Source organism: Pleurodeles waltl, chromosome 2_2 (assembly GCF_031143425.1).
Source record: "Pleurodeles waltl isolate 20211129_DDA chromosome 2_2, aPleWal1.hap1.20221129, whole genome shotgun sequence".
Classification (NCBI taxonomy): domain Eukaryota; kingdom Metazoa; phylum Chordata; class Amphibia; order Caudata; family Salamandridae; genus Pleurodeles; species Pleurodeles waltl.
The window spans coordinates 1,144,887,081-1,144,914,975 of NC_090439.1; the positions used below are offsets into that span (position 1 = coordinate 1,144,887,081).

At 45.3% G+C, this 27,895-nt stretch overlaps 1 protein-coding gene across 1 annotated transcript in view; it reads left to right on the top strand.

Annotated features, from left to right (window-relative positions):
* The first annotated feature begins 499 nt into the window (after window positions 1-499).
* LOC138278782 (vomeronasal type-2 receptor 26-like) overlaps window positions 500-27,895 on the top strand; it is a 69,749-nt gene continuing 42,353 nt past the window's right edge. Inside the window, exons 1-3 of the mRNA XM_069219304.1 lie at window positions 500-724; window positions 23,266-24,096; window positions 27,260-27,496. Coding sequence (XP_069075405.1) covers window positions 500-724; window positions 23,266-24,096; window positions 27,260-27,496 — 1,293 coding nt within the window. The remainder of the gene's footprint in view (window positions 725-23,265; window positions 24,097-27,259; window positions 27,497-27,895) is intronic.

Genomic DNA, 27,895 nt, shown 5'->3' on the forward strand with positions numbered 1-27,895 from the left:
CACCCTAGCATGCTTCGTACGAGCAGAAGACCAAAATTGTCGGGGAAACCACCTGGAGCGCATGCGATAAGTGTCTGTGGACAACAAGTGTGTTTCCTGTAGCAAACAGATATGGCTCTCAGATCTCTCAAGGGCAGAGAGGATTGCCAATCTCTTGGCGGGACTATTAAGCCCCCGGACATTAAGGCTTAGACACTTAAAGGACATGAGTAATTGAGGGGATGAAGCTCCTAAACCAGAGACCTCCACCCAGGGACAGCCTCCGAAGCCTGCCCGGGGGGGGGTATACCCACAAAAGAGCAGTGATCATTACTCGGGCACCCAAAATTTTCAGAGGAAGCACAACAACATAAAACAAAAGTACACAACAGGTGTACATCTAACTCACACAAGTCCTCTATCGAACGTCCAAGAAGAGGCAAGTTCCAGACCATTGCACCCCTAATTGCACCCCCATGTTAGCCACGTTCCTCTCACCTCATTTGTTTTTTTCACTACCATGTCATCCTCCAAAAGTTCCTGTTTCACTGATGAAGAGTTAAGAATCATGGTGGATGAGATCATGAGAGTAGATCCACAATTGCTTGGGTATCAAGGCCAGCATACACCTCATGGTAGGAAACAAGAAATGTGGGACAGGATAGTCGACAGAGTGAATGCTGTAGGTTTCATCTTGTTCATAAAGGAGGACTTCAGGAAGAGGTGGAACCACTTGAGGAACAAGGTACATTCCCTGGTCTATAGATACCAACTGCAGGCCAAGAAGACTGGTGGGGGCCCTCCCAGTGTACGTTACAGCTCTGTTCCTGGGAGACGGTTCTTGCCATCTTGCATCATGAGGGCTTGACAGGAATTCCTAGGGGAGTGGAGTCTGGTAGGTAACAACACTGAAGAGGTAACTAAAATGCCAGTTCATGCATGCCCACAAGTAACCTTGTACCCCACTTACTGTTACTCCACTCACCTGCCCAGTGTCTACCTCTACAAACACATGCTCTTGGCAAATCACAATTAAAGTGAACCCACCTGGGGAGGATACCATCTGTACAGTGTGTGCAGTACAGCGACTGACCTGACTACAGCTCCCAGAAGGCCTAGTTTCACCAAAGTCCAACATCAGCTCAGTAGCCACTTGTCCAAATACACCTGTTTGTCAACAAAAAACTGGAAGTAAACTCACTTGGGGGATACCATTGGTAGAGTGGGTATGGTAGAGGGACTGAGCTGATTACTGCTCCCAGGAGGGCTTGTATCAAATACTCCAACCACAAGCTCAGTGGTCACTTGACCAAATACACCTGTTTGACAACTCCAAATTAAAGTTTACCATCTGTACAATGTGTGCAGTACTGTGACTGACATGACTACAGCTCCCAGCAGGAACTGTTTCTGAACCTGTGCATCAACTTACAAATGAACTTCACCCACCTGGGGGGATAACATTTTTTCAGTGTGGGATGTACAGAGACTGACATGACTACTGCTCACAATAGGCCCCGTGTCTGTGACGCCAATCACTAGCAAAGTGTTCACTTGCCCTCATACTCATGTGTGTCAGCTCTTAAGTGAAGTTTACTAACCTGGGAGTGTAGTATTTCACAAGCGTGTGAAGTACAGGGAGTGACATGAATACAGCTCCCGGCAGGACTAGTTTCACCTACTTCTAACATCAGCTCAGTTGTCACTTGTCCAAATGCATCTATTTGTCACCAAACAACTGGAGATCAGCACACCTAGGGGGATACCATTGGTAGAGTCGGTATAGGAGAGGGACTAAGTTGACTCCAGCTCACAGCAAGGCCAGTAACAAATACTCCAAACAGCATCCCACTGCTCAACTGTCAGAATACCCATGTTACTCAACTGCCAAGTGAAGTGTACTCACCTGGGGGGAGAATATTGCTAAACTGTGTGAAGTGGAGGGAGAGATCTGACAACAGCATCCAGCAGGCACTAATTCTGTGACTACAAACACCACACCAATCCCCACCAGTCCACAAACCTCTATTTGTCAACTCCCACTGGAATTTTGGAAATCTTCAATGGGTGTCACATACTGAGTAAAAGTACATAATTGCAATTACTGACCACCCGAGCAGTGAAGGGAGGGATTTGTCATACATTGTCTTGTAATTTTGGCAAGCAGTGAAGTGGGTAATGTCAGCAGCCCGAGCCTTATCACATACTACTCCAAAGTAATCCAACATCACGCATACCAAGAGACAGACAGAGGGTAGTGCAACAGTCCCTGGTCACAGGCCCATCCCTATGCAATGCCCTTGCATCTGGTGGTATGACCCAAATATACAAGTCCGCCTCCTGTCATAGAGAGATTGCGGCCAAAGTGAAGGGAAAATAAGTTGACAAAATCCATGACTACATATTTTGGAATCAGATGATGACACACATGTAGTAGTAGTAGTACTGGTAGAACTTTATTGCTTGATTAATACAAACCATTACAATATAAAACAAACGTGCAACAAATAATAAAATTAACACTTGCCAATAAAATGAGTTTTAAAAAAACTAAACAGCTAAAAAACATTTCTAACCCAAATAAATGTTTAAATTGAATCTTTAAGAACTAACCTGCAGCAATTGTCCCAAGTCCACCTTGTTCAGTTTCTTACGGGGCAGTTATAAAAATTTTACCCCCACTCAGCAAAATGAAATTGACTCACCCTTGAGCCAGATTATTACTGCAGGTCTATATGAGCGGATGTTAATAGCTATAAAATCATGTTTTAACAATTTTCTTCTTTCCAGACCTAAAGTGGGAAAAATGCAAAAGGCATGCAGCAAAGCAATAGGCGGCAGTTTTGATCAATATACTGGCCTTTCCAGGATGGACGATCTTCTTTGGTGTCGAAAAAACCCACACGGTATAACAGGAATTGATGTTTGGTGTGAACAGAGAAGTGCTCAGCCAAATACCACTGTGGGGACAATGTCGAGTAGAACCTCAAGACTGCCCAGGCATGCCCTCTTTTGGCCAGAATGGCTTTGTCTGTGATGAGCTAAAGGGAACGAAAAGTAATGTTAACTAATCTGTTAAATTCTGCCTTCCCAATGTTAGATTTCCAGACTTCTTCCATTCCCTGGCTAATAATAACCTTACTTAGGTAGCTTCCCCATGTTCCTTTCATATTACCAAGTTGATGCGCCTGCACTTCTAGCCAGCAGGATTAGAGAATGGAAGAATCCTCTGCCGCACGTAACTTCCATGATGCTTTAAGAAAGGCATCCTGACGCTGGAAACTTTGATTTTTTAAGCCCATCTGCAGCCTAACCTGGGCCAGGAAGGCCCTTTTCGGGATGTTAAAAATGGCCTTGTACGTTTTAACCTGACTGTTATTGAAAGCACCGGTCTCGCAGCCCTTCAATATTTCGGACCCATAAGAGATGGCTGAAAGCAGCTGTGCAGGCATGATTTTTAATAAATGGAACCAGTTTGAACAATCCAGCTTCTTTTTGAGCAAGTTAAAGCTACATGTTAGTGATTTGGCCTTTGCCTTGATTGCCTGTAATTGGCGCTTCCATTTCATGCGTGGTTCAAGATGAACTCCTAGATATTTGTACGACTGCACCATCTCCACTTTATTTCCTCCCAGGTACCAATTAAATTGTTTATAATTTGCATCAAGGAAACTTATCAGTTTAGTTTTATCCAGATTTATTTCTAGGCCTTACTCGGCCATAAAGATGTTAAGTGCTGATAAACTTTGTTGTAAACCTTGGGGTGTATGGCTCAGCAGGACGATGTCATCTCCATATTGCACGTACCCAATTTTCGCTGAACCCAATGCTGAACACTTGTGCTAACATTCCAGCAAAGTCTGCCAGGTATAGATTGAAGAGCATTGGTGCCAGAACACAACCTTGCTTTAGGTCAGATTTTATAGGTAATCTATTTCAGTGTTGTCCAACCTTTTTATCGCCGCGGACCGGTAAATGTTTGATAATTTTTCCGTGGCCCGCTTGTCCCATTGTGTGACAAGCGGGCCACGGAAAAATTATCAAACATTTACCGCCCGCCACAGTGGGGCGGCCCCGTGCCGATTGATCCACGGACCGGCACCGGTCCGCGGCCCGGGGGTTAGGGAACACTGATCTATTTGTTAATCTCGAACCGTCTCCGATTTTAATCTGGACTCAGGTATCAGTGTAGAGATCTATAATGGACCTCAGTAGGTTGTTGGTGATTCCCCTTATTCAACCAGCTTAGCCCACAACCTTTCCCTGGGGACCCGGTCAAAGGCCGATTTGAGGTCAATAAAACATGCGTAGAGGCCCAGTTTCTTGTGACTGGCTTTTTCCACTATAAGGGAAAGTGCAAATAAATTTTATGACGTTCCCATGCCTGCCCTGAAGCCTGTTTGAAACCTCGGGAGTAGCTTGTTTTCATCAGCCCAGGCTTGAAGATGTTGCAGCAAACATGAGCCGTATAGCTTGGCTTCTACGTCAGTGAGGGCTATCAGCCTATAATTTGATGGCAGAGTGGGATTCACGCTTTTATAGATGGTATGTATTATACTGCCTCTCTAAGATTCTGGGTTCCAGTTGATGTGGACGATAGAGTTGAAAAGTAGCAGAAAATATTGCACCCCATATACTGGGTCGGCTTTGAGGATTGTATTCGGAAGTCCATTTGGTCCAGCTGCCTCTTCAGACTTCAGTTTCTTGATCAGACCGACTAGTTGTGCTAGCTCCCAAACTTGCTTTTGATCATCCTTTTCGGCGATGTCTAAGATCCTGCCCCCGGCTTCAGATTTAGTAATTGATTATTACTTGTTGATGGTTCGGACCCCATCACTAAGGGAGGAAGCCTGGCTCTGCCTTTTTTACAGCTTATTTGTCAGCCCATACAGATTGCTGACATGGCTCACCCAGGCTGCATGGGTTATCCCACAATTGTGATGTCTGCTTTTCCCCACCGCCAGGTTGTTCACTAACCCCCAAAAGAGCTTGCTATCTGACATTCGGCTTGCCCATAATAATATGGACCATACATGTTAATGATAGCTTCTTTTTGCGGGCCAACAATCGAAACAATACCGTTTTTTCAATGTCCATAAAATGTGATTTTCCTCGCCTTCTCCTCGATGGATCGATTTTACCATTTTCCTGGTTTGATGCACAATTTGTGATTTCTGGTTGCACAAGGCTTTGTTGAACCAATGTTGACTAACACGGTCCCTGTTGGATATGTAGGGCGATCCCTGGAAGGTTTAGTTGGAGGTGGCCAGGAATTTTGCCAACAACCCGCAACATAGCATGGTCCAGTCTTTGTTCCAATCCACATTCAGGGTAGGCTCCTTTTGTTGCATATCTGCAAGTGTTTTTCTGTCTCCCAGGGTACCAGCCATCTGGTACACCTCATCCATCCCTGCTGCTATTCCTTTCTCACACCATTTCAATCTCTTAAGATTAAACAACTCTGGGGAACGTATTAGATCATTTGAGGGTTGTAACAATTCAGGTTTATATGCTAGTTCTAATGTTTGTGGAAAATGATCACCCTCCACTCTGCATTTAATTTGAAAATTCCTTACCAGGGCCCTAGCAGAGGAATTTATAAGGGTGTAATCGATGGTTGAACTTTATTTCCCAATTACAAAGGTAATAGAGTCCGGAAAGTCCTTTTTGCTGTTTCCATTTAGAATGGATAGACCTAGTTTCTCTAGCTGATGTCTGCGGGCGCTTGCACCTTGGTTCTTTGCGTTTCATCCTTTTGGGGGCAATAGATTAAGATTAAAATCGCCACTAATGATGAGTATGGACTCTTGATATTGTCTCAGTATTGTTTTGATAAATTCACCCAGAGTTTCCAATTTCACCCCCTTATGGGCTTTTTTTGGGTGAATTTACACATTTATGAGGATTAAATCTAGTTGGCTTCACTGTGGTCTACCTAATGTGATCTTGGTTGTCTGGATCCAGTTTGACTCTATAGCGATTGAAGTTTTATGGCATATGAGGGCCGTGGAAATCAAGGCCGCCAGGCCTCCCTTTTGCATGACCATATTTGCTATTGGACCTTGCTGGAATGTATGAGGCGTTGTACCCGGATACCGCAATCAGCTCTGTACTCCAGGTTTCTTGGAGTAGGATAATATCGTATTCCTGGAAAAAGGATTGTACTTCTTGATCATGAAAAAGCATTTGAATACCATGGACGTTCCATGAACAAATTTTGACATATGGACTACCTGGACCCTGATTCCTGACCTTTTGACTGCTGTCAGGACATTTTTGCAAAATAGAAGGGAGAGATTCTTTAGAGGCCCAAAATATGTGGCCAATTCCTGTTTCACCATCGTGTTTCAAAACTGATAACTTTCCCCTTGCCAAAGACGTTGTACCTGCCCCTGTCGCCCGTCTTAACACTGATATATTACAGTTCCTGGGGGCCCGCAGTGGACCTGGGTAGCAAGGACGGGCTATTTGTCGTAGTTCAATACCCCATGATAAAAAAGTGTCCGAATATGATGTTAGCTGATGCACATGGTCTACTGTGGACCAAGTGGTGAGTATGACCTCTTGATTGTTCCCAAGTGGATGGGGTTTAAATTCAACAGAGAGTAGATCCACCGATGAGATCTGGGATAGGCCTCTTATTTTCCCAGTCAATTTAAGAATGTTTCCTCTATTCAAGATGTCAAAATTTCCCTCTGATTTAAAGTGTGGAATGAGAAATAGTTTATGCGCCTCTGTGTGTGTCACCGCCATTGAAACTTTCGTAAATGCTTCATTGCTCTGGGTCGAGCGCTTATAATCTATATTCAGTTGATGCTGTAGAAGATAGTTTGGCTGCATGCTAGGGCTGGATGAATTCCTTTCATTCCATCTTTGGGCCTTTCCCACCTTCTCATTTTACTGGTTGATATCCTCTGTTGTTGAATGCTGATGTTCTACAATGCCACGAGACTCTGTGATTGTTGGGTATTCACTGACGTACATACCCTGGGAACCGTTTTGTTATTAATCGGCTCACTGATAGAATATGACACTTTTGCTACATTATTTTTTCCCACCGTTGATTGTCTAAAGAGAGAGCCTTGTTCCTTGTGTCTTTGGCCCTCTGTTACTAGGGGTACAGAAGCACTTTGAATATTTGGGCCTGAACTAGGACATTCCTCAACCGTTACGGATAGTTTGGTATCAGATGGTGAAAAGGCATTAGCATTAGTATTATTGACGTTCAGTACCGCTGGCTGCTTATGTTGCAAAAATAATTGACATATGCTTTCCTGTTTAACTGTTCTTGCTTTTTTCCTTGCTTTCCTTTGCTTCTTCTTTCCCCTTTTTGATCTTATATGTACTGGGCATTGTGAGGCACTATGGGAGGCATTCACCTCAATTTTCCTAATAGTACTTAGATTCTTGCAATGACTCCCTGTATGGGGGACCCCTTCATGTGAACTGCTAAGTGAGTTTCCGGGCTCTATTTTTCTTGTGGCCTGTGGGGAAGATGCATTGAAGGGTCTCTTGACAGATTTTCCATGACAATTTTTTCTTCTTCACATTTTCCTGATTCATCAAGTTCTAAAACTCAGAGTCTTTCTTTTGAACTTAGGGCCTGGGCTTTGACTTCCACTAATATATCCTTTAGTATTGGGATGAAGATCTGAGGATTATTTCCTGAGATCACACAGCCACATGCCACTTGTTGTACATAGTCTGTTTTTGGGCTCTCTGGATCAAATCATTGAGGGATTGTAGCTTTGAATCAATACCCACGATATATTTAGCCACGACGTTGAGTAGGTCGACTTGAATATCTTGCTTATCTGCCTGATGCTTTATTGCAGTTTCCATGACGTTTAATGTTGACAGAAGTGAGCCCCACATGTTGACTGGAACATCTGATTGGGGCTGGGAATTACGGGTACTATCCTGAAATGATGGAACGCAACATGTCCTCTTCGTGCTTTTGGCTGGATTTATGAGGAGGAACTATTTTCACTTGTACCATTCTAGTGTCCCCCTCAAGGGAGTCCATATCAACAAGTTCTATCAGGGGATAGTCAGATATACTACCCAAGACCGGCAAATCAGACTCCTTCCTTGTCTGAGTGCTTGGGGGTTGATCCTCCCAGGTGCTAAAATACAGATATGGAATCGACCCAGAACAATCTGGTCTTTCAATTTTGACCTTCAAGCTCTCCTTACTGAAGTCCAACCTCTCAGGCTCTTGCGGAGTGGAAGGATGATCTCCCAGGCAGAGATCTTTCTCAGAATTAAGCCCGGTTACCACATCTGTTACCGCATCTGCTAGATATGTTGATACTTTATTTTCCTGCAAATGTAAAATCCCAGTAGAAAAAAAGTCTGTGATTTTATACTCCACTTTTTTTACTGATGGCATTGAAAAGGATTCCAAATTGGGTTCCCTCTGATTCGTGGGCTGTACCCCTTCAATTCCAGGAGTGCTTAAACATACTACTGATAAGTTTACAGGGGGGCAATACCTTTCTTTTTTTGGGGTTCTAATCCTCCCACCATTGGGATCAACCCAAAGCTTACTGAAACACATTATACTAGCTTACTTACTGACGGTTGAAAGGGGCAGAAACCAATGGTGGGATTTGTTCAAGTTGGTCCTTATTTCCCCAACAGTCAAAGATTCACTACTTGCGTGCTGCTTTGACATGGCGCTTTGTCACTAGCACTTAATGTGATGCGGTAAATAGGTTCTGCAACCTTACTGACAAGGTTTCCTGGCTTGCTTGAAGAGGGTGGAATTTTCAGGGGCTCACTCTAGATGCGCGAGTGAGTGGGTCTCACTGACGAGTTCACAAGCTGCACCAAGGCCTAGCTGGGCCGCTTCTGTGAACCCGCAGGGCTCAACATGCAGCAGCGGCTGACTACAGCAGCTGCGCTCGTCCTCCCACCTGTACCAGATGCATATGCTGAGCGAAGGCACTGCCCCTTCTGCTACTGATGCTATTAATGCTCTTGGTTCTGATGATGTGCCGTGCTGCCGTGGAGTCAATTATAAAGGAAATAACAATATAAGGGTGTTCCTTTTCCGGTAAGCAGTGATGGCAGCAATATCTGACTAAGATGGAGTGTATGTCGTTGACCCACTGAACAACCTTATGCCTCGTCCCACTGTGCTTGTTTCATCTGTGCTCCTGGTGCTTAGTGGACCGAGTGCTTTGTCCAATCTAGTTATGTGTTCTGTGTTCTGGGTGCCACCTCTCCTCCACGCCTGTATGCTGTAGCTAGCACTGGGCTAGCACTGGATGAACGATAGAGGCAGTGAAGGGGCACAAGCACGCCACCTGGAGTGCTGGGAATACTTGGTGCAGCAATCCAGCTTTGTGTTCTTGGCGCCGCCTCTCCTCCACGCCCGTAGGCTGTAGGCTGTGGCTAGCACCAGGCTAGCACTGGATGAAAGATGGAGGCAGATGAGGGGCACGAGCACGCCACCTGGAGAGCTGGAAAATACTGGTGCAACGGTCCAGCTGGGGAGTAGCAAGAAGGGGCATGGTGGGGCAGGTAATGAAGGAACCCTGAAGAGCCCAGGAAGGAGCTCAGCAGGCAAAGATGGGGGGAAAAAGGGGAGTGGTGTGCGGTGTGTGACACTCTTGCCCCACTCCTGGTAATTCTTGGCCTCTCCACACCCTCCCGACCACCTCAGCACTTCAAGCTCCTCCCCCCTGCCACCCACCTGCTACCCCCTGCTACCACCTACAACCTGCTCCCACCTCCTGGCTATATCAAGCGCAATCCGATCTGGAGCCCCTTGGAGGGGCAGGGGACCCTTCTTACCAGAATGCCAGTATGCTGTGTGCAGAGGGCTGAGAAAGCTGAGAGGCGGCGGTGGCTGTTAAGGCAGCAGCAGCTGCAGGTTAAACTCCCTTTCGCCCCCCACTAGCCGCACCCGATCGGTCTGGCCGCTTCCGCAGGGGTCTGCAGGAGGAGCTGTGAGCCGCAGGCCATGAGGAATTCCAGACATGCCCTCGGCGGGTAGAGTGCTTTTCGTTGCTGCGCTCTGCTCTCTGATGCTCTGCCGCTCGTGGCTTTGCTCTGCTCTCTGCTGCTCTCTGCTGTTGTGCTTCCGCTTCCCAAATTCAAAGCATGCAAAACCTCAGCAGAAATCCAAGCTCTACAGTAGTTTTGAAAGATCGAGGTATGCAGGGGCCCATCCTTTAACCCATGATTCATCAGGCCTAAACAAACACAATAAACAAGTACAATTCCCACATACAAACATTCACCCATACGATGAGCAAACTGTCTTGGCACAGGTCTAACACATCACAACTCTGCAAACAAAAGTACCTGGTACAACCCGTGGCCACTTGATAAGTCAGAACAGCATTAGCCATCTGCCAGTGTCACAAATCTGAAATGCCAAAAGGAAGATGTCAGGGTGAAGGTACCTGTACAAAGGATGAACAAAGAGCAAGGGTTTGAAAACATACCAATGACTTGTCACATTGCAAGGAAGTGGAATCCAATGTACATTGCAAGGACACTGACACAAACAATGATACAGCAACAAGGTGGGGTTTTATCAAATGCTAACATGCCAAGCAGCCTTTGATTGCATGCTGCAGTGTATCAGTCCCCTAGCTGTTAACCAAACATTCAACTCTACACATTCAAACAACTACAGTGAATTGTACAGTCACCCCCTTTACATCACATGACATACTTACACTCATGAGAAGTGGCTGTTGAGATCTTCTCACAAGTCAACCATTCCTCTTCACTACTGTCATCCTCACTTGGCATTTCAGGATTCTCACCCATGGCACTGCAGGCTCCCCCTCCTCTGCGACATATGGGATTTGTCTCTGTAGGGCGATGTTGTGGAGCATTCAGTATGCCAAAGTGATCTGACACACTGAGTAGAGGAGGAGGATGCCTGTCCCATCCAGGCAACTAAACCTGACCTTCAGGTGCCCGAAAAACTGCTCCACTACCCGCTGTGTTCTCCCACGGGCAGGATTATCACAAATGACAATGTGCACACATGCACAGGACAAACGTTACTTACCAACCATCCAGGCCCTCTCTGTTTGCATGTGTGACATCAGCTGGGGTATTGTGTTGTTCTGCATTATCAAGGAATCATGGGCTGACCCAGGATAACGTGCACACATGTTTGCAATGTAGAGATCCACTAGACAACCTGCACATTGATGAAATGGAATCTCTTCTTGTTGCAATGCACTTGTTCACTGGCCTGCATTTGCACAAATCCTACATGTGTGCCATCAATGTCCCGCACCACACATGGGAGGTACCCAAAACCATAGAATTCAGCCTACACAGTAGCCAAATCCTCACTTCGGGGAAGCCTGAAGTAGCTGTTGATGTGCTTCATCATTGCTGAGAGGAAATCCTTCAACACTGGACTAAACATAGGTTGGGGAATGCCAGCTGAGACTGACACTATGGGGGTGATCATGACCTTGGCGGACGGCGGAGGCCGTCCGCCAAGGTACCGCCGCCAAATGACCGCACCGCGGTCAAAAGACCGCGGCGGCCATTCAGACATTTCCTCTGGGCCGGCGGGCGCTCTCCAAAAGAGCGCCCGCCGGCCCAGAGGAAATGCCCCTGCAACGAGGACGCCGGCTCAGAATTGAGCCGGCGTAGTTGCAGGGGTGTGACGGGTGCAGTTTGCACCCGTCACGTATTTCAGTGTCTGCATTGCAGACACTGAAATACACAGTGGGGCCCTCTTACGGGGGCCCCGCGGCACCCTCTACCGCCATCCTGTTCCTGGCGGGAGACCCGCCAGGAACAGGATGGCGGTAGGGGGTGTCAGAATCCCCATGGCGGCGGAGCGCGCTCCGCCGCCATGGAGGATTCCCCGAGCAGCGGGAAGTCGGCGGGAGACCGCCGACTTTCCGCTTCTGACCGCGGCTGAACCGCCGCGGTCAGAATGCTCGTGGGAGCACCGCCAGCCTGTTGGCGGTGCTCCCGTGGTCGGTGGCCCTAATGACCCCCTATATGTTGAAGGGTGCCTGTGGCCAAAAAGTGCAAAACTGATATGACTCTTATGATAGGTGGTATGCTGGTTCATCAGATCTGGCTCCAACTGACGACATAAGTCCACTTTTGTTTCCCCTATCCAGGTGGTAAAATTTGATTATATGTCTATGTTCCATGGTCTGAAGGTTTGGCAGTGGATGGTAGACAGGAGGCTGTCACATTCTCCCTCTCCCAGGGTACCTATATGTGAGAAGACATAATTTAATACATTAGTTGGTGTGTCCACAGCAACATACATGATGCATGTCAATCTTATCATGTGACAAGGCAGTTCAGAATGGGTAGACATGGCAAGCAAAATACATCACAGCTGCAGAGGACACAAGGGTCACATATGATCTCCATGATATCCACACACATGCACACAACATGTAAATGGATGAAACTCAGAGGTGTGCTACAAATTTGCCCCTCAAACTTTGAATGGATATCCTGACCACCAAATTGTCTGTCAGTGGGGGTGGGCTGTGTCCCACTGTGCTCTGGAACACACTACGATGGATTCTGACGGGTAGGAGGACCTATGTGACAGGACAGGATATGCTTGTTGGTGAACTTTCAAATATTTGTTGGCCTGTATGACACATTTGCTAAAGCAGCATTTCATGCCTCCAAAATGGCACTTGACTCCTGACACTGCTGCCAACAACACATTCACTACCTGGGCTGCTGTGTGCCACCTCTGAGAGCAATCAAGCTGAGTCCTGCAGATGATAGGGCTTTAGTCATCTCACCAGAAGAGCTGGAGAGGCTGCGGGGGGAGAGGTCTTACCCCTGTATGGTCTGCTCTATGGCTCACCAGAGGAGCACGCAGGAACCCCATGTGCACAATTTGACTGTACTTAAACATACTTACCCTTCTCACAGGCTGGGATGTGCCCAGGTGTGCCAGTTAGCCTACTTCTCTGTCTGTTACACCAGTCTGTGTGGCGTAAATGGTATAGATATTGTGCATGTACTGATGGTCAGTAACATTTGTTAAGTTTAGTCAGATTGTGTTGTTTGGTATTATTTGGGGGCCTAGGTTCTTCTTGTTTTGGATGCACATAACTAGTTAAAGAGTAGTTACTGCCACCCCCTGCCATCTCATTCCTCCTGGTTCTTGTAAATGTCAGGCAACAGGTATGTGAATGCCAGCATGAACTCTATATGTATGCTGTGGGAGACAGATGGAGATCAAATGAGTAATGTGTAGAGTGCCACAGATCACCTAATTGCATCTGGCCTTGCAGTACAGTTGTGTGGAAGGAATATCATGAGTCAATCTGCCCTTCTGGTTGCCAAACACAACACATGCCAAATTGCTGTTAGCTACAGGATGTACTATAATGCATGGCAGTTGTGGGAATGTAGTGTCAAGTAGGTTCTATCTTCTCAGATGCAGAGACCCGGGCCTGTCACATGCACCTTCCAGTATGGGTCCTAGTCTAGGCTGGGGGGTAGTCACTGTGGCTATACAACTGTAGCAGAATGTCTACTCCCTGTACTCCATCAGTAGACCACTACTCCTAACTCTTCCAGGCTATGGGTTAGTGGGTGATGGATCACTGTTCTCTGCTGTATGTTAGGGTAAATGTGCATATAGGCATCTGCCACCCAGAAGTTAGTTGTGATGGGTGCTGGTGCCTCACGGCAGTCTGTACTGTGAAGATGTCCAACATTCTTGTGACAGGATTTATATTTTTCTTTGAATGCAGCTATAGATCACCACTTACCCTTGGTAAGTGGGGAATGTCCATTTACCCAATTATTGTGCCATCACTTGTGAGCTGCAGTTTTATACCTGGTCTATCTCTGTTGATGGGATGATGGCTGGATTCCCTCACATATATATGCATGGCACACAGTTTGCAGGATGGAATATTTACAATGGGGCTACATTTCGTGTTCTGCCACATACAGAAGTGTGTCATCATTGTTTATTGCCTGACACATATCCTCACCTGTCAAAGTGTGCCATTTGGCCTCTACCACTGCAATAGCAATGAGGGGCATGACAGGTAGACTTAGAGTGGAGAGCCACAATGTGAAAATCTATGCCCTTGATGTGACATCATGTGGAAAAGTGCACTGAACATGTATAATGGGTAAAATTTGTAACCTGACTCTTGACATACATCATGCCGTGACATGCTGTTATGGTGAAATCATATGTGTTTGGGTCTAGGCATTCATCCACAGACAGTCATCTGGGTTAGCATGGCCAACATGTGTACATTGCTGTAGCTTCTCATTGAGCAAGATGGTGAGGATCTACTACAAGTACCTGCAAGCCTCTGTGTGTCTACAACATGCACTGGACTATAGTTATACTGATGCACTGAGAGTATGTCATTGTAAGGTGTGCCAGACATTAGTGGTGAGTACCCTGGGGCTTGCAGATCCATTGTTGTGTGTGATTTGGAACATTTCTCCCTGACATATTGCATATGATGTCTAAAGTGTCCATTTGCATGCCACATGTGTGACCTATCTGATCCATGACTTTATTGGGACATACTTCTTTGGAAAAGTGTGCATTGTTGATATGTTTCAACTCTGACATGGGTATTTCCATGTCATCTTCTCCAGGATGTTATACTGTTGTCATCAACATGACATGATTTTGTATCTTAATTTATTATTGTTGGGTCATTATGTATGTGAGACATAGATGTGTGCACGGTCTTGTGGGTACTGTGGAAATGCATTTTACATTGGCCTACTATCAAATGCCACAGTTGATGAGGTGTGCTCCACTATGCATAATTTTGAGTGTGATGGGGTCTCCTAATGGTTGGATGGTTGTTGTGATTGGACAACTTCAGCCATGCAATTGTTGTTGCGTGAGATCCTGGTTTTCGTATGGGCAACTCTTGCCAGTTCAGATGGCATGCATGCATATGGTATGGCACATGTGTGGGCCACTTAAGTGGAGTTTGCTGGTGAAATTACTTGAAATCATGGTAATGTTTGCTAGTCTGATATGTTGTTCAAGTGTGATCATGGACATGTGATGACCCTATTTCTCTCTGTATTTTCAGCATCAGCACCGGAAAGCGAGGTAGACAGGGCATAGCCCGCCTACTCAAAGGAAACTGTCAGATCCGCACACATCCACATCATAACACAAGAGGACCAGACACATACCCAAGCACCATAAAACACATCAGCACACAAGCATACAACAGCTATCCACAGACACAGTAACAGTCACAACTTCCCTAGACACCTCCACCACCCCCAGCATCACAGACACAATATTCAGCATACCCACAGGCACCACAACAGCAGTCAGTGACACACCAACCCCACACATCATACCCACAGACACCACGCCAGCAGACCCCCGGGCATCCACCAAAAGCACCAAACCCTCAGATACTATACCTGCAGACACACATACATCCACCACATCTAGCAAACCCGCAGTTACCACCCCAACAGCCGCACACACATCCAAGTCTCTCCATCCTTCAGCTCCTCCACCTCCAAGCCTCTCCAGGGACACAAATGCAGTCACTCACCCACTCAACAGAAATCCATCAAATACAAGCATAACTCGCACGTACACACATCAACGACATCCACACTGATTCAGCAGACAACCACTCTCTCTTTCTCCAAAATCCCAAACCCTTCTGCTGACTGCCCTCGTAGATGTAAGAATTGTTTTTGTTTGACCTTGCCCTTTGCCCTGTTCCCTCCACCCTGTCCCAAATCCAAGAGGCTCCCACCCACGTGCCAGTCCCTCGCATTTACCTCCAAGTCCTCACCTGCCATGCCTGCATGTACCCATACTTCCCAAGAAACAGCCCACCTCTCCCAAGATGAATCCCACCTCTCCCAAAAAGCAGCCCACCTCACCCAAGGCCAAACCGTTCTCTCCCACATCCAACCCCCCTCCCAAAGATGATGCCTGAGGTACCTGCCTCCCCCCTTAATGCCTCTTTCTGGGGAGGTTCCCTGGCAATTAGGAGTCAAGTGAGAGAACAGTGATTTGTCTGGACATTGCAAAATTGACTGGCCAATAGCCTTGGACTTCTAAAGTTTGTTTATTGATAAACCCAAACTGTTCTTTTGTTGGCTACACTTTTGTCCTGCAATTCCCTTTCTATCTTTCTGTTGTTCCTGTGTTGTCTGCCAACAGTTGTGAGTATGGGCATGCTTGCTAATCCATTTGCTGTTATTTGCAGTATCTGAGTCTTTCTCTGGCAGTGCCGGTGTCACCCAAGACATAGATATATGTTGATTGTATGGATATGTGTGTGTATTGATGCAATGGTGGTGTCATGGCATTGTGTATTGTTAAGTATCGTAAGTATGTCATCTTGTGTTGTCTAATGTGTGCATGTATAGTGTTAGACTTGTCCCCCTGACATGGATTATGGACACATCTAATGTGTGTCAGCTTGGCTTTTGTTTGTGTAGACATGGAGTGTGCTGAATTTGTCGTACCTTTGATTAAATTTGACTGGGCATGGGTCCATTCCTCTGTGTACATCTTGCAGCTAGTTCCTGTAGATGAATGTCCCAGGTAGTTGGAGTTGTATGTACTTTGTTGAATTGCACTTTCACGTTGTATAGATAGGCATACCATTTGAGTCTGGTTCTGTTTGTCTCTGTGACACATGTAGGTCCATTCCCTGTTCACACGTTGTTTGAGGGGGCCTATGCAAAGTTATACTTGTCAGTGCAGCATCCTTCCCTGAGTGCTCATGATGTAGCCTTCCCTATTGTGCAGTATTATGAGCATGTTGCTCTTTTGGTATTTGTCTACCTGTCTATTGTACATGCCATTGTCCTTCCATTGTACTGTGATGTGGGTGAAGTGTGTGTTCATTGCAGGACTGTTTTATGTGAGTGATGTTTGTGTTCTATGACACATCCATACACATATGTATAGTATGTCACAACAGTCCATAGCCTGTGTGGAATATGAGTATGTGAGGTGTATTTGTATATGTGATTTTGGTGTGTTGTTTGTGATGTGTGAGAAAATGTTGTGTGGAGTTCACTGTCCCTGTGTGTGAGATGGTCAGACGTGTGTTTTTGTGTGATGTTGCGGTGCAGTGTGTATAATGTGCCCAAAGGGGGCATATTGTGTCTGTGGTTGTGTGATGGTTTATGTGGGTTTTCTGAGTCGGAACACAATGAGAAATATACATGTTGCCCATACTGTGCCCCCCTATATGATGTGGCTGGCGGTGCCATAAGCTGATGTCGTGCTGTGCGGCACATGTGTGTGTATACTTAAAGTTGGTGGCTTCTTTGACAGGGATTTGTGCTCCTTCGATGGATCATTAGCAGTGGCAGGATGTGTATGATGGGCTCCATGGTGGCACTGGATGTGTAAAGCTGCCTTCAGGTGATTGTGTCTCTTTATATTTCCTGTTCCGCCTGCTGAGACGTGGTGGTTGGGCTGCCATGGTCGCATTGGTGGTGTGCTATCACATAATGTGTCTGTCAGGGACACAGGCTCTGCTGGCCTGTTTGTGCTGCTTTGTGCTTGCGGTGGTCTGTGATGCCTGGCGGTGCTGGCGGGACCACAGTGGTCTTCACTCCATAAGCCATCATGACTTGTAACATGGCAGTCAATGCCACCAACCCGATTGAGCTCAGACCATCACTATGGAGGTCCCAGGACAGCCAATCTCGTAATGAGGCCTTAAGTGTCAGCTCATATATGTTTTGAAATAATGACATTGAAGACCATAATTTAGAAAATGTAATTAGTGAGAGTTACCCCGTAAAAACACAGGAGTGAATGGAACACATATGTTTGATGTGGCAGATGTGGCAGTCCAATAATCACTCTGTTAGCCCAATAAACACTTTGTTAATTCAAAGTATATGGAATATGTTCATATTATATTGGTAGCATGGCACAGTCTGTCAGGTTTAATTCACAGGCAATGTATAAAGTATTTGTACCAACACACAAAGTAATACTGCGAAACCATTACAAAATGGACACCACACCAGTTTCGAAAAATAGGCAATATTTATCTAAATCAAACCGGTCCAAAACAACAAAAATCCAACATACACAAATAAAGATATGAATTTTCAAAAGAATAAAACACTTACTTTATAGAAAACAATGGAAACGTTGTTGTTACAAAAAGTACCTGGTTTGTGTAAAAAGTAAAGCCGCACGGGCGAGCGTGCATCAGAAAAGTCAGTGATTTTCTCTCCTGCAAGAGAACAATGTGTCGATTTCCGGACAGGCACCTCGGATCCACACAGGCTTGAATTGATTTTGGACAACCATTGACGACGCGAGCGAAATCCGGCACTCGGTATGGGAAAAACATACAGCGTGGTTGTAGCAAAGTACCATCTTGCCTGGCATGTTACCCCCATTTTTACTTGTATGTATTTTTTTTGCCTGTGTCACTGGGATCCTGCTAGCCAGGACCCCAGTGCTCATAAAGTGTGCCCTGTATGTGTTCCCTGTGTGGTGCTTAACTGTATCACTGCCGTTCTGCTAACCAGAACCTCAGTGTTTATGCTCTCTCTGCTTTTAAAATTGTCACTGGAGGCTAGAGACAAATTTTACCAATTCTGATTGGCACACTGGAACACCCTTATAATCCCAAGTATATGGTACCTAGGTACACAGGGTATTGGGGTTCCAAGAGATCCCTACGGGCTGCAGCATTTCTTTGGCCACCCATAGGGAGCTCAGAAAATTCTTACACAGGACTGCCACTGCAGCCTGAGTGAAATAACGTTCCCGAACTTTGTGAGTGCGGGGACACCATTACACGCATGAACTACATATGGGTCAATACCTATATGTAGCATCACAATGGTAACTTCCAACATGGCCATGTAACATGTCTAGGATCATGAAACTGTCACCCCAATACCATTCTGGTATTGGGGGGACAATTCCATGCATCCCCGGGGCTCCAGCAGAGAGCCAGGGTACTGCCAAGCTAACTCTCCGGGGCTTTCTCTGCAGCTACTGCTGCTGCCAACCCTCAGACAGGTTTCTGACCCCCTGGGGCCAGGCAGCCCAGTTCCAGGAAGGCAGGACAAAGGATTTCCTCTGAGAGAGGGTGTTACACCCTCTCCCTTTGGAAATAGGTGTTAAGGGCCTGAGAGGAATAGCCTCTCCTGGCCTCTGGAAATGCTTTGAAGGGCCTTGCATAAGCCAGTCTACACTGGTTCAGGGATCCCCCCAGCCCTGCTCTGGCGTGAAACTGGACAAAGGAAAAGGTAGTGACCACTCCCCTGACCAGCACCTCCCAAGTGGAGGTGCCCAGAGCTCCACCAGTGTGTCCCAGACCTCTGCCATCTTGGATGCAGAGGTGTGAGGGCACAATGGACACCTCTGAGTGGCCAGTGCCAGCAGGTGACATCAGAGACCCCTCCTGATAGGTGCTTACCTCTCTCTGTAGCCAATCCTCCTCTGAGGGCTATTTAGGGTCTCTCCTGTGGGTTTCTCATCAGATAACGAATGCATTAGCTCACCAGAGTTCTTCCGCACTTCTCTCTTCGACATCTGCCAAGGATTGACCTCTGACTACTCCAGGACGCCTGCAAAACTGCAACAAAGTAGCAAGAAGACTACCAGCAACATTGTAGCACCCCATCCTGCCTGCTTTCTCGACTGTTCCCTGGTGGTGCATGCTCTGAGGGCTGTCTGCATTCACCCTGCACTGGAAGCCAAGAAGAAATCTCCCGTGGCTCGATGTAATCTTCCCCCTGCCAATGCAGGCACCAAACTTCTGCATCACCGGTCCTCTGGGTCCCCTCTTCCCTTAACTAACGTGGTCCCTGGAACACAGGAGCTGGATCCAAGTGTCCGACAGTCCAGTGGCCCTTCTCTCCAAATTTGGTGGAGGTAAGTCCTTGCCTCTCCACGCCAGACAGTAATCCTGTATACTGTGTGAACTGCAAATGCTAGGGCTTCTGCACCTTAGCCCAGGTCCCCAGCACTCTGTCCTGCATTGCCCAACTCGCTGAGTTGGACTCCGACTTCGTGGGACCCTCTTTTGTTGTTCTGAGACAACCGCCATCCTCAGATCTTCTGAATGCCCGTTCAGGTGCTTCTGCGGGTGCTGCGTGCTTTTGCGTGGCCTCTCTGTATTGCTGAGCGCCCACTCTGTCTTCTCCTCCATGGGGTGACCTCCTGGTCCTTCCTGGGCCCTGGCAGCACCCAATATCCTCAACCGTGACTCTTGCAGCTAGCAAGGCTTGTTTGCGGTATTTCTGTGTGGAAACAACTCTGCATCCTTCAGCACTCCGTGTGACATCTACTGACCACAGAGGAAGTTCCTGGCACTTCCGTTGTTGCAGAATCTTTGGCTTCTTCCACCCAGAGGCAGCCCTTTTGCACCTTCATCCAGGGTTTAGTGGGCTCCTGCCCCCCCTGGCAACTTGTGTGACTCTTGGACTTGGTCCTCTTCCTTTGCAGGTCCTCAGGTACAGGAATCCGTCTTCAGTGCTTTGCAGTCTGTTGTGGTCTTTGCAAAATCCTCTATCTCGAGTTTAGTGTGTTTCGGGGAAATAGTAGTAGTTTATTCCTACTTTCCAGGGTCTCGGGGTGGGGTATCTTGGACACCCTTAGCGTTTTCTTACACTCCCAGCGACCCTCTACACACTAAACTAGGCCTGGGGTCCATTTGTGGTTCACATTCCACTTTCATAGTATATGCCTTGTGTTGCCCCTTGGCCTATTGCATCCTATTGTTTTCTATAGTGTTTGCACTTTTTTCTAACTATTTACTTACCTGATTTTGGTTGGTGTGTATATTTTGTTTATTTTACTTACCTCCCAAGGGAGTATATCCTCTGGGATATTTTTGGCATATTGACACTAAAATAAAGTACCTTTACTGAGTATTGTCTTTCTTATGATATAGTACCTATATGGTATAAGTGGTATAGTAGGAGCTTCGTATGTCTCCTAGTTCAGCCTAAGCTGCTCTGCTATAGCTACCTGTATCAGCCTAAGCTGCTAGAACACTACTAATCTACTAATAATGAATAACTGGACCTGGCACAAGTTGTAAGTACTATCAGGTGCCCATTATAAGCCAGGCCAGCCTCCTACAGCGTCCAGATGCAGTTTGTTCAGTCAGAGGTCACAGTGGACGTTGCAGAGGAATCCTGCTGGAGTCTTGCAATCCAAATCTGAGGAACCACCCAAGAGAACACTCTAAATAGCCCTGAAATGGGCACTGGTCACCTAGCTGGGTGGCCACCTATCAGGAGTGGGCTCTGACATCACCTGCTGGCACTGGCCACTCAGATGCTCCCAGAGGTCCCTGTCAAACTTGAATCCAAGATGACAAGACACAAGGACCCTCTGGAGGAGGCTCTGAGCCCCACCCCTGGGGTGGTGATGGAGAGTGGAGTGGTCACTCCCCTTTCCTTTGTCCACTTTTACACCAGAGCAGGGACTGGGGGTCCCTGAACTGGTATAGATTGGTTTATGCAAGGAGGGCACCAAATGTGCTCTTCAAAGCATTGCCAATGGCTTGGAGTGGCTACCCTTCCCAATTTGAATTTGTGAGTTAACTACTAAGGTTATGTTGTCCTATTGCCTACTGAGTTTGCCACTCATTTAGAATGTAGGCTATTTTTGATTTTGCAACTACTATTCTGTATTGTCCAGTTACCGGGAGCCTTTGTGGCATTTACTTCATACATTTAAATTAGATTTGCTGCATTTGCTTCTTACATTTTCTGTAATATACTTTTTAAATGTTTGCAATAACTCTTGATAACTTTTCTAATTCCAAAGTAGAACTCACCTATTGAGTCAGTCCTTTCTTCCGTAACTGCATTTTTAATGTGCTAATTATATTCCTTGCTTCTGAAGCACATTAACTCATGAAAATGAGGTTTAAAACTGCCCACATTTCACCCCTGTTGTTTAATGTTTGAGGTACAGGGCTTTTTGGGGTATACCGCACCAACATCTGCCTAGCAGGCATCAGGCAAAACTTTCCAAGTATAGTTGAGGCTCCCTCATCCAGGGGGTGTCTGCATTTTGAGCAGAGTGAGCAGGTATCTATCTCTTTATTGGACATATGTACAGAGGAGTCACATAGGCTTCTCCTTCAACCTTTATCTTTCATAATAGATTACATTTTGCTTTATAAAATTAGATAACTATTTGTGTTGATTTGAGTAAAAAACAAAGAAAAATCTTACTTTTTGTAAAGTTTTTTGTCATCAATCTCTATATTTTATTGTTTATATATCATAACTTGGTGATTGTTATTAATGTGTGCAGCACCTTATTAATAAAGCTATTTTCTTAAATGATGATCAATGTATAGGGGTTGGTAATATCATCACCAAAGTAAGGAATGGGACTAGGGGGGAAACAGGAAGGTAATGTTTACATTACTCACCAGTTTTTCTCATTACTCCAACTAACCCTTCATTCTCCCATTACTTACATTGCCACCCTTCCATGCCTGTTTTAACCTTTGGAGTTGCTTTGTTTTGGTCAAAAGAAAAGAGGAAGAGGGGAAGGATGTCTCATGTCAATTCCTGTTAGGAGGAAATAGCCAAAGAAAGAAGCTTTGTTATCGGAGTGCGGGAAGCTATGGAAGCACCTTCAGCTCACTGTAATAATTAATAGGACAAGGAAGAATTCATCTGAGTGATCTAAACATTACCATTGTTTATGGAGCATAGTCAATGATTTCTGAAAGGAGGTGTGAATGAATAAATCACTGAGCTTTAATATAATGCATACAGAAATCCACAGGTTTTAAGACTCTAGCACATAACACATTAATGGAAACAGTGTTGTGATGTAAGAACATGTTCCTTTCTCGGTGATAGACAGAAAGATCCACAGAGAGTTGAAACTAAGATGGCTGACATATGGGGAGATTATCACCATCTAGCTGTTCCAGGAAGCTCCAGGTTCTGAACCAAATAATCCTCTACATAGCCTGTATATACCACTGCACCTCTTCAGGACAACAGTACAGGAATATGCCTCAAGATAGAGAAGAGGGTGTCCGTAAGTACTTGGAGGCGAGGTGATCAACCTAAAATGTGATCCCAGAAACACAAACCAAGGGGTGATCTGTCTCTGCCAATGCTGTTTAATGTGATGGACAGGTGTGCATCCAACTTTCCCTACAGAAATGATTCCAGATATTAATTGATCAAACACCATTAGTTTGAGACTCCTCTCAGAGCCAATCATGTGATGTGATAACTTACTAGTTGCAGCTAATTCTCATGTGTTATTTTTAATTTCTTCCTCTGCTCTTTTATTCTTGTTTGCAGATCAGCTTTGGTGCTCTTAATCCTATCTTCAGTGACAAATTGAAATTTCCGTCCTTCTTCCGAACAGTCCCGAATGAGCTCTCAGTGTTCGCAGGAATCACTCAGCTGCTAAAACACTTTGGATGGACCTGGGTGGGGATCCTGGCCTCGAATGATGACAGCGGAGAGAGAGCGATACAAGACCTAAAGATGATGATATCCCAGAGTGGAGGCTGTGTCGAGTTTTCCTATACATTGTCCTTAGATCTAACTGAAGATAATACAAAAAGGATTGATCAAATTGTTGCTGCTATACAGAACTGTACTGCTCAGGTTATCATTGTCTACAGCACCAGTGCAGCAATGACCATAGAATTCCTCTATCAATCTTGGAAAAAGGTCCATCATAAAATTTGGATAGGATCTGTGAACATGTCCTTTTCTCAAGCGACAAACGATTTAGATAACCTGACTGTATTAAATGGAACCCTGACTTTCTCCATCAAGGAAGGACAGATTCCTGGATTTGAAGATTTCCTGTATGATATAAGTCCTTTGAAGTATCCAGATGACGATGCTGTGTGGGAATTGTGGATTTACATGTTTAATTGTAGCAGTTACTCTGAAGACAATATGATCCAGCGTTATATACAGTTTTTACCTCTCTGTTCAGAAAATGACACCTTGAGATGCTATGATCTGTCAGCCATCAATGCCTTCAGTTTTCGATTCACCTACAGTGTGTACACGGCTGTCTATGCATTGGCACACGCCTTGCATGACATGTATGTGTCTGAGTCCAGATCAGGATCAGCAACTGGGAGCTTCAAGCTGAACTTCAAGCCCTGGAAGGTGAGGGATTATTGCATGCAGTGTTTAAGGCAGCATTCCCCAATGAATACAGATTATCAATGTTGATGGGTCTCTCATGCCTTATTTTCTGCAGTTTTACTTTCTTAATGATGAGTTTACTTTTCTAGATTTCTGACATATTTGCAACCCTTTAGTATTTCTTGGTTTGTAATATTCTGCATGATTTGAGGATTTAAAATATTTCTTATGCACAATTCCTTTTAGTCTCTCAGTGCATTTGGTAAATGATACCAAGCTACGTTTAACATTTTATGTTCAACATTGCATTAATGTCTGGAGAGTTGTGTTTTGTGTTTTAATCTATACCTCAATTCACCTCAGTTTTGACCTGTAGCTTCAACTTTAAAATGTATAATGTATGCAACAGAAAACAAGAGGCCGACAAACACAACCAGTAAAGGACATAAGCTGAAAACCTCACATTAAAAACATAAAAAGGTAAACAAAAGTATTGCAATCTTACAAATTATCTATTAAACACCTACAATAGACTTCTCACAACCTCATCAAATTCTGTGCTTGCATAAGTGACCTGACATGGTACTTCATAAAGAGCATCTGTAGATATCTCCTGTGCAAGAGAGTAACAACATATGCTGGTATCTCTTGAGCATGCATAGCTTTCTCCTGTGAGGTGCAGTCAGTTTAGGACAGACTTACACACCATGCAGCAGGTCCTGGATCTAAAACTCACATAATATACCAACATGGCTCAGTGATTAACAGTGTTTGAATTTCCCCAGTTCTCCTCCAGTGGAAGCTCCACAGTGCAGAAGGTATTGACAAATCTGGGACAGTTATGCTCATTCAGCAATAGAAGACATGGTTTTGTGATTTTGTGAGAACAGGTGAACTGACTTGCACTGACAAATGAGAGATTAGGTACAAAAACCCTGTCCTCCATTCATGTCTTTCAGTATTGTTTCCATTACATTAAGAGATGACCATCTTCCCACATTATCCCATGTGATTCCTGGCTTTTCTAGTGCCAAGCTTAGATGAATGAAAAAGAGCAAAATCTGTCCACTAGCCCTAGACATTCTTGTTAACAAGGGCCTTGGTACTTGCACTCGCAGACCCCAAATATAAGTCAATTACATGAACAGAAAGGCTTTGCTGAACTCTTATGGATGTCACTTCAAAATCCTTGTGCACCCCTCCTCTAACAGAGACAATTTCCCCAGAGGGACCCAGAAGAGTCGTTGGAACTTTCACTTCATATACCTGGCACAAGAATGCAGATGGCTGTAACTCAATTGAGGAAATACGCTGCTATGGAAAAAGTAATGAGTCTGCAGCAAAGGAATTCCCAGTGCCAGACTCCAAAACACTGCAGACACATCAAGAGGCCCATGCACCCAACTCCAGACAATAAGGACAGGCAAGGGGGTGGGCATTCATTCAACACCAACTACAGAAAACACTCTAAAAGACCAATACATACAGCTCCAGCCGGTGCAGACACACCAGAGGAAAAGCATCCAACTCCAGCCATGACAGATACAACAGGTGCCCCATACATCCACCTCCAGCCATGACAGATATCTCAGGAGGCCCGAGCACCCAACTCCAGCCATGGCAGATACCTTAGAAGGCCCATGCATCTAACTCCAGCCAGGGCAGATACTGCTGGAGGCCTATGCATCCAGCTCCAGTCATAGTCGATACCTCAGGAGGCCCATGCATCCAACTTCAGCCATGGCAGATACCTCAGAAGGCCCATGCCTCCACCTCCAGCCATGGCAGATACCTCAGGAGGCCCATGCATACAACTCCAGCCATGACAGATATCTCAAGAATCTCATGCATTCAACTCCAGCCATGGCATATACCTCAGGTGGCCCATGCATTAATCTCAGGCCACTACAGACACACTACGAGGCCAATGTATCCAACTCCAACCTAGAATAGAGTCCTTAAACTGTGCAGTCAACTCTGCTAATATTCCTTGTCCATCCCTATGCCTGACCCTGTGTAAGCTCATCATCTTTTACCAAACAGCAGTGTTTTGTGTTGTTCACATGATAATGTACCTTGTAGCTCTGCTGACGTGTTGAGCATTCACACAGTTTTTTTTACTAGGATGTTAGGCTATCACAAGTTCCACAAAAAATTGTTTCCTTTTATCAGGTATAGGCTGTCTGACGTCTCCTCTTGAACTGGTTAATGGGGCCTGCACCTCAAGTATCTTGTTTTTCTTTCACCCACATCTAGATTCTGTGTTGTAGTCCATATTTACTTAGTTGTCATATCCCTCAGTGGATACAAACCAATGTGCCTTGGGGCACAGTGCAACCCCTTCCATTGGCTGGAGAATGGCACTTAGAGCCTTTCCCTGCGCCCCTTAGCACCCCCCATACGCCACCATGTGTGCGCCTCATCTAAGGTATGGTGCACCATGGTGGTACTTATGGAACTAGTGTCAAAATGTGCAGGATTAGTGTAAAAAATGTTGATGTTGGTTCTGCAAAGCACATTGAGGCCCATTGTAAACAATGGTGTGCCTCCTTTTAACGTATGCTCTGAGCACGCATTTAAAGTGTCAGAAAAAATGATACAAAGAAATCTTTTAGATTTCTTTGCACCATTTTTTCAGCCCAGGGGAACACCTCCTTTGCATACAACTTGCCTGGTGCAGGCATAATGTAGCACAAAGGGTTACAAAGTGGCACAGTGCATGCATTGTGCCACCTTGTAAATTTGGCGTGGCAATTTTGGCCTTGTTGGGCCACATTAGTGTAAAGAAAAATACTCTTTAATGTCAGCGATAAGTCAGTAGCTAACAAACAAACCCAAAAGTATTTAAAGTCAATCAAAGCCTGATCCACCTCTTCACATACAGTTTTGATAAGCAGGTTGTAGTGTGAAAAACCATGTGGCTATATGTCACCCCTACAAGGTGTTAGTAAAGTCTTGTTTCTTTTGAAGTATTGCTTTAAGTGTCATATACTTTCACACTGTAAAAAAGATTCATTATATTAGATAATGATTCACTATAAATTGCATTTATTAGAAATTATTAGTGGGTCAATCTACAAACAAGTTTCAAACTTCCACCTTCCACCTAAGCATGCAAGCTATAAAACTGTCCTTACCCAATGATTCTACAGCAACTACTAAAAGCATTTTGTCCTTTTAACAGCTGCCCAAGTTTCTTACGAAGACAATCTTTCAGACCACAAATGGAGACAGAATTGTACTTAATGAAGCAGGGGACATGCCAGCAAAGTATGACATTCGAAACTGGGTTAAGTTTCCCAATGGATCAATATCTGGCATTAAGGTTGGAAGTTTTGACTATTCTGCCCCACCAGGCCACCAGCTTTCAATCAATCAAAGCTCTATCCTATGGCACTCTGAGGGGCCTAACTTGAAGATGGTGAGTGTGAGATCCTTTCCTGAATACATCTGCATGTGATGTTCCATCCAGGGACTCCTCTTCCTGAAGCAAGGGAGTGTGAGAGTCTGTCTTTAGTATATCTGCATGTGATATTCCATTCAGCGGCCCTTCTTTCAGTAACAGGGTTGTGTGAAAGTTTTAGAAATTGGGTCTCTAGTTGGCAGAAGTATGCATCCTGTTCAAGTAGAGACCACAATCCTAGTCGGGGGTAAATCAATTACACACAATGAATTATCATGTGCTCACCCTCTGGTAGCTTGTCAAAAAGTAGGCAAGCTTAACTTAAGAGGCAATGTGCAAAGTTTTTGTGAAACACTTAAAACAGTAAAAGAGTGAAAACACCACACAAAATTAACCCACATCAAGTTAGAAGAACAG